This window comes from Choristoneura fumiferana, chromosome 20 (assembly GCF_025370935.1).
Source record: "Choristoneura fumiferana chromosome 20, NRCan_CFum_1, whole genome shotgun sequence".
NCBI lineage: Eukaryota > Metazoa > Arthropoda > Insecta > Lepidoptera > Tortricidae > Choristoneura > Choristoneura fumiferana.
The window spans coordinates 6,709,059-6,724,078 of record NC_133491.1 but is presented as its reverse complement, the minus strand read 5'-3'; the positions used below and the strand labels follow the sequence as shown (position 1 = coordinate 6,724,078).

At 37.3% G+C, this 15,020-nt stretch overlaps 1 protein-coding gene across 1 annotated transcript; it reads left to right on the top strand.

Annotated features, from left to right (window-relative positions):
• Nucleotides 1–10,046: 10,046 nt before the first annotated feature.
• LOC141439065 (ATP-dependent RNA helicase vasa-like) lies at nt 10,047–13,328 on the top strand. The gene is made up of 5 exons (XM_074103193.1): nt 10,047–10,314; nt 11,464–11,661; nt 11,897–12,027; nt 12,204–12,328; nt 12,704–13,328. Exons 1-5 carry the CDS (start codon nt 10,155–10,157, stop codon nt 12,843–12,845), a joined length of 756 nt encoding a protein of 251 aa, XP_073959294.1. The 5' UTR covers nt 10,047–10,154; the 3' UTR covers nt 12,846–13,328.
• The last annotated feature ends 1,692 nt before the right edge of the window (nt 13,329–15,020 follow it).

The following is a 15,020-nucleotide window of genomic DNA, read 5'->3' as shown; positions in this document are numbered from 1 at the left end:
TTTTATTGTCTTCAACTGCTCAACTACATTATTAGTTCTAAATATCATAACGTCTAGAACGATACCCTTAAACTAATTAAAACTCCAGCAGAGTTCTCTCATAAACACAAGTTACATAGTTATGCTCGAGTTAGTGCATTGCAATATATACCATTAAATCGCATTTAGTTTAATCGTAATGTAATATACTGCAAAACTGGTGCTGCTAAGAAACCCTGGGGGACTGTATCAGATGAGTCTAATTCGAAATCTACAATTATCGCCTTCAGAGCAGCATTAATCTAACTTTTTGCAAATGGAATTAAGCGCGGTATCCACTAAAGTCATCTGACTTGAGGCAATATTGCCTAAAGTTTCTGATGCTCGCGATCGCAATGAAATGACAGTTTTTGTATGCGAAATCTGTCATTTGATTGCGCAAGATCACGAGCGCCAGAAACGTTAGGCAATACGGCCTCTGATCACCAAAGTGGTCGTATAAGTATTATTTATTCCACTATTATTATAAACGCAAAAGTTTGTAAGGCTGTTTGTTTGTTATATCTCTTCACGTTTAAACCGCTGAAAAGTTGGTATATAGAAATGGGGTAATGGTATATGGAAACTCGGGGAAAGACATAAGATAGTTTTTCTCAAACATGACATGAAATATTGACGTTGTGTTACAAATAATAGGCCGGGAAGTATCGCGCTGCGGCTCGCCCGCCTGCGCGCGGTCACTCTAGCGGCCTGCAATGAGATTTCATACAAATTTCCAGCCCTCGTCAGGCAATGCGACCGTCTTTAGTTTCGATGCGAGCTGCGGCGCGGCGCGCGCCCGCCGCCAGCACCAACGCCCTTGTCCGCCCGCCAGCAGCCAGCGCGGCACTCGCGCACAGAACAGGGCGACAAAAGTCCCGCTAGCTTAATTTCTTGTTTTTTTTTTAATTTATTATATGTCATTATTGAGAAACGCACTATACAAGCTTGCTTGGCCGGCAACGCTCTACTTCCCGGCCTCTACAGTAGGTACGTAATGTACTATTTATTACATAATTTAATTATTCCCGCGGGATAGCGATAACCAAACGAATACTACGAGGACAAAGTTGCGAGCAACAGGTAGTTATCATAATATTTCGTCCAATACAATCACCTGGGTGATCGGATCAGGTGCTCATGGCCATCAACGTCATATCAGCCGTAGGATATCTAATAAAGAATTAAAGCAAAACAAAAACATAAAATAAATATTACGCTACGCAAAACTAAAATTGTACATTAAATCACGCCGAAAACTAAGTTAACATTGAGCTTTAAAAGTAAATAAATCTTATGTATTATTGGACAAAAGTAATGTGAAAAGAGATACGTAATAACTGGTTTTCTTAGCAAGCTGAACTGAGCGCGCCGTGATTTAGTAACGCTTGCGAATTTTAATGACAATTCTGTGAATTTATGCCTGGATGGCAAAAACTAAAATTGAATTCTGAAGGCGCAAAGTCATATTATATATGCTTATTTTTTTTACAATGTGTCACGTCATACATCTTGGCCTACATACGTTTTACTCTAGGACACAGGTCTCCTCTAAGAATCAGAGAGCTTGGGCGGTATTTCTCACGCGGGTGCGGATGGTCGCATGAATTTATTTTTAGTAAAATCTATATAAAATACAAAAACGTATTTAAGCATTAATAAAACGTAGAAGAGACAAAACCGCGCTGTCGGTTCTGGGACAAAATACAAATACAAAAATAGGCCATTGACCACAATCATGCCTGATGGTAAGTTCACACCACTGTGTGGACTAAAATGGAGCACGCTGTCCAATAAAATATTCTCATTGCTAGTGGTAGAAGAAAGGTCGGATCAGGAGTACTCTAAACCGACGTGCATGCATGAAAAGATTGGTAAATGTAGAGAAACCGAGAGCTGTATGCCAGGTTCGTAGCAAGTGAAAGGATGTAGTCTCTGCCTACCCTTTTGGGAAAGAGGCGTGATTATATATATCATCATCATCATCATCATCAGCCCGAAGACGTCCACTGCTGGACAAAGGCCTCCCCCTTAGAACGCCACAATGAACGACAACTCGCCACTTGCATCCCCCGGTTTCCCGCTACTCTCACGATGTCGTCAGTCCACCTGGTGGGAGGCCTGCCAACGCTTCGTCTTCCGGTTCGTGGTCGCCACTCGAGGACTTTTCTCCCCCAACGGTTATCTGTTCTTCGAGCGATATGGCCTGCCCATTGCCACTTCAATTTGCATATTTTCCAGCTATGTCAGTGACTTTAGTTCTTCGACGAATTTCCGTATTCCGGATTCTATCACGCAAAGAAACTCCAAGCATAGCTCTCTCCATAGCTCGTAGCGTGCGTTGTTTATATATATATATATATATATGAAATACCAAGCTAGATCGATTTATCATCCCTGAAAACCCCCACATACCCAATTTCATCAAAATCGTTGGAGCCGTTTCCGAGATTCTGATTATATATACTTGTACAAGAATAGCTCGTTTAAAGGTATTAGAAAGATAGATAGATAATATGTGGATCAAATTTGGGAAGCCGAATTTAACTCACTTCCTGAGGTGGAATAGCCTTGAAATTTAATATACATATTTAGTACACGTATTTTTTCTTCAAATTTATTTTCCTGTGTATCCAATGTGTGTACTAGTAAATACATGTTTTTCTCTATCTCTAATCACCAAAAATATTTGTTTCAACACTACACACTGAACGTCAACCTGATTCCATTAACCTAACTTCACAAAACTTACCTAGCCGACGCAGTCAGAATTCTCCAACGTTTCAGCTATACAAGGCACGTGCTGGAATGCCCATGGCTACCAACACAACTTGCAAACACGACGTCTCTCCGGATGTGGCGTGTCATTTCCGGCGCCTGACACGTGCAATCCGGCACGCTGCATGGCCAGGGTTAACTTCAGGAAATTCGGCTACATATTTTAGGATTAGTTTTCACATTGAAGAATTACTCTTACCATCTAAAAATTAGCATAAATGTACTCGTAAGTAGTATTAGTAACTTAGGTCGTTGGGGCCGAAAGGTTCTCGAGTGGAGACCGCGGATCGGCAAGCGCAGCATAGGACGTCCACCAACGAGATGGACGGATGACCTGGTTAAAGTCGCGGGTTCACGGTGGATGCAAGCCGCTTCCAAACGAGGCAACTGGAGGTCTATGGGGGAGGCCTATGTCCAACAGTGGACGTCCTATGGCTGATATGATGATGATGATGATGATAGCTAACTTAGATATCATAAGGTCGCGGGTGAGCAAAGAAATTCTTTTAGTTCATTGATATGGACCTCCGCAAATAACGCCTGATTCAATAAGTTATAGCATATAAGTACTTGTAAAGGTAGAAAACTCATATCTAAGTAACTGACTTACACTTTGTATTCTATTGGTTATCTATGGAAACGTTTGTTAACCGCAATTAAAAAACCCGAAAAAAATTTACAGGGATGTTCAGTTAAACTACGCCAACTGTATGCTGTAATCTAGTAATTTGACCTATGGCCTCTCAAGCAAAGGATCGTGGGTTCGTTCCCAGGCCCGCATCTCTGAGTTTTTCTGAATTCACATGAATTCAGAAAAACTTACATTACATCTGAAATTTACCATGGACTTTATGGTGAAGGAAAACATTGTGAGGAAACCTATACTCACCGGCGATGAAATAAATTTCTTACCACACCAACATCATTATAGTGGTGCGTGTGAAGTTCCCAATCCGCACTGGGCCCGTGTGGGAACTGTAGCCCAAGCCCTCTCATTCTAAGAAGAGGCTTATGCCCTGCATTGGGACGGTATAATAGGCCAAGGGGACGATAAGCCGTTTGATGCAATATTTCGTTTAATTCGAAACACCTTATGTACAGTGATTCATGATTTACGTACATATGTATGTAAATTCTTTATTGCACATAAAAATAAAAATATAGATACACAGAGAGAAGTACAAAGTGTTTACATCTCATCATTCAAATCAAACAGAAACATGGAAATCGAACGGACCAAAAGTCAAAGTCAAAGTAGCTTTATTCAATTTAGGCCATAACAAATAAAAATCTACCACCGGTTCGGAAAAACCACTGTTGAGAAGAATCCGGCAAGAAACTCAATAACAATAATAAAATGTGAATAACAATGTGAACCGCATTATATTCGACACATTGATATGTTTTCGGAGTCAGGAAAAACACAGAAAATCCACATTGTGGGAATTCCTTGAATTCCCCCGTCCGGGCGACGCATCAATCACAATTTGCGCGGGAGTGTCGTGTAAACCGCCGAACGTTCCGCGGCGCGTGCGCAAGCCACAAGACACGAGCGGGGAGCGATTGAAAACATCAACTAACGTAATTTAATACTGAGCGGAAAAAATCTGGCCCTCAAATGTATGCAGTAATAGGTAATTTTGTATTTCAAGTAGTAGGTAGTAGTAGTAAAAACGCACATACTACATTTTATGGTTTGTCTGTGACAAAGACGAAAATATGACAGATTTTACCAAGTTTTTATGTATAAGGGGGTAAGTTATTAAATAGCAGTTATCTAATGCAAACATGTATTGTGAAAAAAATAGTAAAAATAAAAGGAAGTTAAAAATTCAAGGATATTTTTCCATACAAGTCGATACAATGTCCGTATAAGAAACTTATTTTAGTGTTTTTGCTTGATTTTAATTATGGCAAGTGTGCAGGGATAAGGACTATTTTCAAAAATCGCTTGTCTTCTACATTTTATGGCATACATAAACGCGATCTTTTAATTTGTCAACGTCACATTTGTTGAGGATTCTTTTATGGAATTATTTTTGTCACATTTGTAAAATACCTAACGAAAAATCACACCACACGCGTTCAGAGTGGGCGCGAACGTTGTAAAGTTTTCAAAGTACCGATAAAACATTAAGTATTTCTTAATATGGTACTATTTATGTAATGACTGACAGCACGCATTTATAAAGTGTTAATTAAATAAATGAAAGCCTGAAAGTAGTTTGTTCAGAACCGAGAGTTGAATCGATTACAATTTATTTTGAAGCAGGTTGTATATGTTTTTTTTTAATCCTATTATTACGGTGCCCAGTCTAAAAGTTACGAATGCATACGCTGATCAAATGTTTTAGCGAGGTTGCATAATATTTACATAATTTAAAACTGGGCCGTTTTTTGTATTTTTTGTAATTAGGATTAATAAAAAATAATTAGGTAAATCTTTTTGTTGATAATTTAAAAATCAATTTTAAATTTCTTTTAAATAAATCCGGTTACTTATTCTGCAATAGCGCGTTCAGATATAAACCAGTATTGGACTACTTACTGCGGGGCAATAAGTATTTTCCATTATATCCAACGATACCTTTCAACAAGCTATAGCTGTATTAGTGGAAGAAGAGATTCTAAACCTATAATAATTTGCATTTCGGTCTGATTTAAGCACATGTCATGTCCACGCTGTCCCATCGATTAATATTTTGCAAAATAATGTCTTTACTCGTAAATAATAACGGTTCATTAGAATATTTTAATAGAGATGGATGCAACGCGTCGAAATATTAGCAGGTTATCAAAGGTAATCGCAGTCAATATCTCGTAAAAAATATTTCTAATGTTTAGAAATATTGTACTTACATAAATCAGTAAAGTTTTCTATCGGAGATTTTTATTTTTATTTTTGGTTCGTCCCATACCTACAATTTTTAACCTCCGACGCAAAAAGAGGGGTGTTATAAGTTTGACCGCTATGTGTGTCTGTATGTCGGTCTGTGGCACCGTAGCTCTTAAACGGGTGGACCGATTTGAATGCAGTTTTTTTTCATTTGAAAGCAGGTTTTCTAGCGATGGTTCTTAGACATGTTTTATCAAAATCGGTTTAGCCGTTTCAAGATCATCAGCTCTTGTTCGCTGCGGTAGGAATCTTAGACGCATAATGGGTATTTACTTTACTTTCAAACATATTTGGGACCTAAAATTTGAAACACCCATGTATGCTATATAACTATGCAAGATTATGGAATTCTCGGCCTAACCATAGCAGATATATCGTGTTTGGATTCTTTTCGATCAGAATTTGATTCTACATACCTACAATGCAATGGTGGCAACAGGATGAGCTGATGGCCATCTGGTATAGTTTGTTTCAGTTAAAATGACGAAAGTGCACTAACATGGGATTTTACAACTTCTTTTGTTGCTAAATATGAAAGGAAAAGATAACGAAGAGACATAATAAAACTGACCAAAGTGTGGCACGTGTACTGGAGTAGCTCAACCCTTCTTGATCTTTGAAATGAAAGATTTTTTAAGCCGTCTATATTGTAATGCAAAAAAGGATAAAAAAATACAATATAGTTCAATAAAATAATATAAAATAAAATTTAAAATATCGTTAGTAGTATATAATAAATCAACACTACACACACATACATATTAGACACATTAGATATTCTTATAGTTAACATTAAATATTATTATTATTTAAATTGTCATTATTGATACACAATTACATAATAAATCAACAGAATAGATATCGCATATTCTTATGGCTAACATTCAATATTTAATACCTACTATTAAAAAATTGTACAAAGTGATTTTGACACAGTATATAATAATAATAATTATATAACAATTAAACAATAGATGTTGGAATTGGTTGGTTTTAAGTACTTTTCGTCATTTGAACTAAAACAAACTATAAAAAAAGTTAGGACTTAGGAAGTTCAGAAGAAAATTGTTTATTTGTAGGTAACTCTAATACCTTTGTATTTTTTTGTATAACTTTTGCATTGGTTTTTACTGTAATGCTGTATTTTCAATTTAAAAATAAATAACTGTATGAGTCATAAAATTAGTACTCGAAATAAATGGCTTTAGCTTATAATAAGCCTTTTTCTATCACTAAATTATCCTGCTGCATCGCGGGAACTGCACGTAAACTATTGGCATATCGACCGGTGCATCCATCTTTCAGTAACGCCTGCTTTAAAAATTTACTACGTAGCCCACCTGGCTGAGGGAAAATAAACGCCCTGTGAATTAACTATGGTAAAAAGGCTGCCAACTTTTGCTTTAGCTGTCGCTTTTTAGGTCTATATACGTCCCACTCCCGAACACAGGCCTCTTCTCCGAATGAGAAGGCCTAGGGCCTTATTTTACACGCAAAGTCAATGCGGATTGGGAACTTCGCACACTTACATTATTATACACTAGTGTTTACCCACGGCTTCGCACACGTAAATCATTAGGTCCAGCAGCTGAATTGAAATTCCAGGATTTTAAAAAATCTCGTGGAAATTCCCGAAAATTAAATCGTTGTTTTCATTGACGTTAGGTACATTAAAAACAATCATGGTCAAATATGACTCTCCAGCAGTTGTTGTTTCGAGATTTTATCCCTTCCCGTGGGAATATCGGAATTAAAAGTAGGCTATGTTTTATTCCAGATGTCCGCAGCTATCTACATACCAAATCTCTTGACTCTAAACCCAGCGGTTATTAGTTCGAGATTTTATCTCTATCCCGTGGGAACATCGGGATAAAAAGTAGCCAATGTGTTATTCCAGACGTCCATCTACCTACATACCAAATTTCATGACTTTAAGCCCAGCGGCTGGTATTTAAAGATATTATCCCTATCCCGTGAGAATATTGGAATAAAAAGTATCCTATGTTTTAATCCAGGTTATAAACTAACTTTTTGCTAAATTTCATCCAAATTCTTTCAGCCGTTTCAGCGTGAAGAAGTAACAAACATATTCACTCACTCACAAACTTTCACATTTTTAATATTAGTAGGATATTGACGATGTTTTCTTTTAAGGTCAGTACGGTAGTGGTATCACACATCCCACTAGTATTATAATTGCAAAAGTTTTTAAGTCTGTATGTTTGTTTGCTTGTTACTTCATCACCTCTAAACTATTAAATCGATTAGATGAAAATCGGTACACATATAGTTAGAGTCTCGTAGAAGGACATAGGATAGTTTTTATCCGGAAAATCCCGGGAAATAGTTCCCGCGGGATAGCGATAAAGAAATTCTGCGCGGACGAAATCACGGGTAACGGCTACTTTTGTAATATTGTTAGGACCACTTTCTAGTGTTGTAGATGTGTTGAAGTTTGCAGCTTCCACAGATATCCTGCAAACCAGATCCTGACTGATTTATTAATTAATCGCCAGCTTCTGGAGCTACGAGTATAGTCTCGAAATTTGGGAGATGTATTTCTTAGAGGTTTGAACTTGGGTTTATTTTTCATTCCCACAGGATTGAAAGGAAGAAGAAAGAAAGAAAATACATTTATTCACAACACAAGACAACAAAATTATTAGGTACAAATAAACAACACAAATGGTTGTGTCATGGCGGTTGGGAATCGGACACTGGCTCAGCATAATGCTGAAGCGTTGAAAACACCCCAGCGCTGATTTTCAGCCAGCACCGTCGGCAACCCTCGGACCGTTATAAAGACATACTACACACCATTAAATAAGACTACATAAATAAATAGATCATTTGTAAACTAGAAAACGAATTTATTGTATGACTTTAAAAACATAAAAATAAATTTATTAGGTACGTAGACATAATTAATTTTACAACCATTATTATTATGCACTTACTTGCCAAGTATACACCGTTATGCGGGCTAAAAAGAAAAAATAAATCAAAGAAAAAGAAACAAAAAAGCAGTTCGATAGAGAGACATCTCCTTAATTATGACAATTAGAGACTCAACTTTAGCATGCCAGCATAGTTGTAGTAGCTGAAGTTTGTTTTGAGGGTTTTTCGAAGTTAAAAATAGAGGATTTTATTATTATATAATAATACTAAATCAGATAACTATAACAACTCAAACCTTTCGAGCTAGGGACTGCAAATTTGGCAGACATATTCCTTGTGGGTCATAGAGTTGCACTAAGAAAGAATTTTTCAACTCTCTCGGGATGGGGTATAAAAGGGATTTATATAATTTAAGTGGTTCATTATACATCTTTTTTTGCTAATGTAGAAAGCACTGCGTCATACTCTGGCGCTCATTCAAAATAAAGTCTGCAGGAGATGAAGCTCAAAGGCCCAGGCTGAAAACCAGCGCTGGACTGCTTGTCCAGCACATGCTGAGACTGGGCCTACTGCCTCAAAAGTGTGTTTTGTGTACCTTTTTTTTGTTAATTGTTGGTATTTGTGTTCGTGGCAATAAAATATATTCTTATCTATTTGGGAGACTATATTTAAGTAACTATTTCACCTACAAAGCTTATTTTGATCCCTACTTATAGCAAATATAATCTTCTTTAAAAACGTAAATCATATGTTGTGAAAAAACCATACAGATCAGGAGATTAATCGAAAACCTAAGACAGTGTGAAAATACATGCATTTTTCTAGTGCAACGGGATTAGTATAGGCCTTGAAAAGCTGCAAACTTATAACTGGTAATGTTCTTATTAGCATCATCTCATTATCATAAAGGCTGATTTACTGATTCCATATCTTAATTCATATTTTACAAGCTTTTATTTAGTTTCACCTGTCTGTCTATAGTCAAATCTTGCAAGTTAATTTGGACCAACTTTTAGTAGCCGGATTGACTTGAAATTTGGCATACATGTGTAAATTGCGTGACAGTACAATAATTTGGTACTTACATCCTGGTAGTCCGGCCAGGATCATCTCCGCAGGACGGAACTCTTCAACGGTTAATGACATCGACTTGAAATTTGGTACCTATGCAAATGTAGTTTGGGTGACAAACAAGTAAATTTGTCAAAAACTTATTGTTCATTAAAATATTTGTTTCTAGAACTTAATTGCACTGAATCATAAATTAATATTATGTATGACGCATTTTAAATTAGGCGATAATTTGCAATCTCATTTTTTTACCTGATATAATAGCTTTTTAATGCGCTAACTGGGTATGAACGGTAATTAAGTCCCATTGTTATTGTTGTTTATTAACAGTTGTGTGTATTATTAACAGTTAACGTTAAGTTCGACCCTCGGCGTCTTCAGCAGTCTGTTCGGAGCTCACCGCGTGTAAAAGTCTATTTATTGTGCTGTAGTTTTTTCTGATTATAATAATTTAGTAAAGTTGTAAATTCTCAAGTACATATCAATCGTGAGAATGTCGGATCATGAAATAACGTCGCGTTTTTGTGGTGACATGGGGGCCGCTGATTTGGCTACAGCATTGCCCAACAATTGTAAAGACGTTGAACAAATATTCCAACAAGTCAACAAATATGAAAAAATGAAGGCGCTCAAACAATTGCTCGATGAAAATGGTAAGATTTTAATTACAAATCATTTGTAACGAACATTGGTCGCTACTTTTTCTTTATATTTTCGTTTTAAAAGTTACGTGTTTGTCAGTGTGCGTGGCGTAAGGATGGTCAGATTTGCTACTAGTATGATTACTATCTTAGATACATCTTAGAACAGCCTTTCCGATTAGTAGGAGTATCCTACGATTAATGTCATTTCCTTATTGAGTTAGATGTAAAAACGATAATTAGATTAGTTAAAATCTTTAAAAACTAAGTGGAAGATTATTTTGCAACTTAGAGAAAAAATCAGTTTTTTTTTCTATTGGTACGCAAATTATAAGATTAATAGTATCGAAATGTTGTTAAAACCTGAATACCACTGTAATATGAACTTATATACTACAAAACAGTTTCAACCAAATATCTGTACTTAGATGAAATTTTTCTATTTAGATTTATTATTTACCAATATTAAACTCGGAATGGCTCCCAGAATCCTGCTAGTATTATACTTAAATGCGAAAGTTTGTGAGTGAATGAGTGAGTATGTTTGTTACTCCTTCACGCTGAAACGGCTGGACGGATATGGATGAAATTTGGTATGTAGATAGCTGGACATCTGAAATAAAACATAGGCTACTTTTTATCCTGATATTCCCACGGGATAGGGATACAATCTCGAAACAACAACCGCTGGGTTTAGTCATGGAATTTGACATGATTGTTTTTAATGTAACGTCAATGAAAACCACGATTTAATTTTCCGGAATTCCTACGGAACTTTAAAAAATCCCGAAATTGCAATTCAGCTGCTAGATCTAATTTACGTGTGCGAACCCTAGAGTAAAACTAGTCTATAATAAAGTACCGAATCAAATAATGGAATTAGATAATTTTAATGAATTGAAGAGTAAATTATATATCTTTCTGGTTAAAAAAGCTTAGGTACTACACAATATTTTTTTTCAAATGATTATACTTATTAATTAGCTAATGCAAGGTATGTGGGAGCTTCATTGACTAAGTCTACAATTTGTATGCCTAGAGGCGCAACACAGAGCAACGACTCTTTTTTTTAACACCTCATGTACTCTGTACTGTATTTACCTGTGTTGAACAAATAATAGATTTTGTATTTGTATCTTTACCCGTGTATACTGCTTTCAGATGGGAAGCGCATCCTAGTTTTTGTAAAGACTAACCGCAGCGCAGACTTCATAGCCATGATGCTCTCTGAGCAGCGAAACTTAGCGACGTTTATCCACGGAGACCGTCTGCAGCACGACAAGGACCTGGCGCGACAGGACTTTATGAGCGGACACCTCAACATCCTGGTGGCCACGTCGGCGGCTGTTTGCGGCCTTGGTAAGTGCCACTGTTATATTACTAATTAGAACTTAAGAACATTGCGAAAAAAACACAAGGTTTAAGTAGTTTGAAGTATTGGACAGTACAGCTCTCATTCCTTGCCTTTTAGATAACTTTTATGTCAAATATGCCTTTTTTTACGAAAATAAAATCACCCAGTGTTGATTTTAATGTGTAATTCTTGTACGCATTAAAATAAACACTGGCTTGATTCACGTTTTTTTTATTTCAGATATCAAGCACGTTGACATAGTGGTCAATTATGATCTTCCAACGAGCGTAGACGAGTATGTGCACAGGATCGGTAGAACCAGGCGCGTCGGCCACAGAGGGAAAGCTATATCTTTCTTTGATATTGATCATGTAAGTATATTGCTCAATTTAGTTTCAGTACCCACTTAGCTAGAGCCCTTTAACTTTCCCAAAATTTGTATTAAAAATTATCATTCCTGGCATTGGTTCCTTGTACCAACTTTTTTTTTATTCTTAGTAATGCAAATTGGGAGTGACTCATTTAATTTTGGTTATTCGTTTTGCAGGATTCGAGCTTGGTGGAAGATCTGACCAGAGTTCTGTGGCCAGCCAACCAACCCTCACCAGACTCCTTTGTGGTCGGAGGCGCGGCCACGTGCCAGACCAACGATGCGATGGCGGTGACGTCAGAGTAAGTGGAACATATTCATATGAACCAACTGTTCGCTCATAAACTCGTCTCTCTTGTTTGGCAGCAGTATAGTAAGAGACAACCTATTTTGCATTCTGCACTTTCTCCCGATACTAATGACATTGTAAAATCCATATTAATTGAAACTTTAAACTTACTTTTTTACTTAACTTTCACTTAGTTAGTCCATGAAAAAGTGTATATGTAAATCAGATATAGAAAGAAAGAAAGGACATCGTAAGATTTGCGGGCAAAGTTCTAAGGGGGAGGCCTTTGTTCAGCAGTGGACGTCTTCTGGCCGATGATGATGATGAGTAGGCATCAGGTTATTGGATACTATTCATTAATGGACACGCTTTGTTTCTGCTACCGCAGGATTTCAACGGCGCACCAGCTGCAGTGTCCCGCGGCCTCTTGCCTGCCGAGCAACGGCGCGCGAGAGTTGGTGATGACGCCGCATGGACCTTGGATCTGTTGGTGCTGCTGCCGCACTGAATGTTCATACTATAGTGCGTGACTACAACATGTAGAATGACTTGGTTGGCAAGCGTCTTCCGCTGTAGTCGTCGTTGCCATCTTGACTAAGAGACTGGCTACATCGAGACCAGTATTTTTGTAAATTTCCATCCTTTGATACTGATATAGGAACAGCTTCCATTGCAGCATAAATTTACTGTATCTTCGTTCTACTATTTATTATTTCATACTCTCATGTTGTGAACTTTTTCCTACTTTTTTCCTTTCTTCAAAGAGTTTTGTCACAATCGTTATCATTTTTGAAGCTGTACACTTTCTATAACTTCATGCAACTCAATTTAAATTGTTACTATGCAGCTGTGTTTTAATAAAGTTTCATCCAGATTTTAATTTTCCGTCTTGTACATGTTACAAAGCTATTTGTAAGTATCTGTCCTCGTAATTTATGATAATTCAGTTTACTGGTTTACTATAACTTGCGTAGCAAGAGGTTCAATAAACGATCGTTTTCGATTTAAAACTACTTACATGTTTTGTTTTCTGCTTTTCCACGCATTATTTCTATATTAAAATTATGACACTTTTCTGGCACTATCTCGCAATTCATACTAACCTTAAGAAACTATGGGATCGTTGTTCGCATATTTTTTGCGAAGGGGATGAAGCCCGTTATTGATCTCTCCAATTGGTTTAATATATATTTTTTGTCATCATTACACAACTTAATGCTTAGTGCCTAAATACTATTGATATTAAGTATTCATAAATAAAACATTGCGTTATTGTAGGATTATAGAGACTTAATCTCAAAGTCTGAGGACCTACTGTCAGCATATGAAAACCTGCATTAACCAGCAAAGACTTGTGTAAAGTTCCTAATCCCAACAGTCTTTCATACTGAGCTGTGGTATTTACATAGGTACAGTCAGCAACAAAGATATGAATACAGCCAAAGTGCAAAAAATACGTATACGAGTACACGACCTTAATGTTCAGGCAATAAAGTCATACCAACATATTTTTGGCACTTCAAACGTATGTATATTTTTGCTGCTGACTGTACCTCATCTAATATATAGACGTATTTATATAGCTAGGCCGGAGATCAGATGAGATTTATTTATTTATTTATTTGAAGAACAAACAGAAATAAGTGTACAGAATATCTTACAAGCATTCTTAGTACTATGACTAAAATTAACATGCACTTACTCCCTAAACAGATCTCACTAAGGCACATGTGTGATGATTTCTAGGCAACGTACACATCACCGAAAACTAACCGGTCGGAGTACGCTAATAAGCACGTTAGTCGAAACAAAGCAGAGTAGCCAGTACGGTACCCCTTCCAATAACCATAATTTACTTATTGATCACATAATCCACTTATATTCTAAATCAATAGATATGTAGGTATGCATGTATGTAAGTGTAAAGTGTGTGTAGTGTAAGATGAAAACAACTCCAGCAATTTTGTTCATCATCATTATCAATCATCCAGCCTTTCTAGCATAAACATATATGTCCTACTGCAAGGCACAGGTCTCTTCTCAGAATAACTTTGTTAGTTTCACAAAAAAAAAACTGGTACAGAAAGCTGCCACTTGCATACATCTCATCCGTAGCACTGTACGTGCAAGGATGGCTGGCTGCGCCGGACTCACCGTCCCGCCGTGCGGAATGAAGCGTCATCGCCAGAAGCTAGTTGTACCTAACGTACAAAGAAAATGGGCAAACTACAAAATACTACAGTGCCATCACCTCTGGCCATCGTAAGAAACTTGATAAATTATTGATATCAAGTTTAACTTCAAAAGGAATACATCTCGTTCGTTAGAGCAAGGCTGGCCAATAAATTTTCCAGGTGCCAGGTTTTGCAGGTGGTAGGACCTTGTGCAAGATCCGCCCGGATTGCTACCACCATCTTGCTCGCTAATCCTGCCGTGAAGCAGCAGTGCTTGCACTGTTGTGTTTCGGCGTGGAGAGTAAGACAGCCGGTGAAATTACTGGCACGTGAGGTACCCCATCTTAGGCCTCTAGGTTGGCAACGCATCTGCAATACCCCTGGTGTTGCAGATGTTTATGGGCGGTGGTGATCTCTTACCATCAGGAGACCCACTTGCTCGTTTGCCATCCAGTCGAATAAAAAAAAAGGTGGGCAAAATTGTATAGACAAAGCGGCGACGGGCCACTACTTTCAAAGGTTACACTCGAA

Bases quoted from the DNA above. Each gene is read 5' to 3' on its own strand.
- LOC141439065 (XM_074103193.1), top strand. From the start codon at position 10,155: ATGTCGGATCATGAAATAACGTCGCGTTTTTGTGGTGACATGGGGGCC. The intron at 11,662-11,896 runs GTAAGTGCCACT...TTTTTATTTCAG, and splicing joins GGCGGCTGTTTGCGGCCTTG to ATATCAAGCACGTTGACATA. The intron at 12,028-12,203 runs GTAAGTATATTG...TTCGTTTTGCAG, and splicing joins CTTTCTTTGATATTGATCAT to GATTCGAGCTTGGTGGAAGA.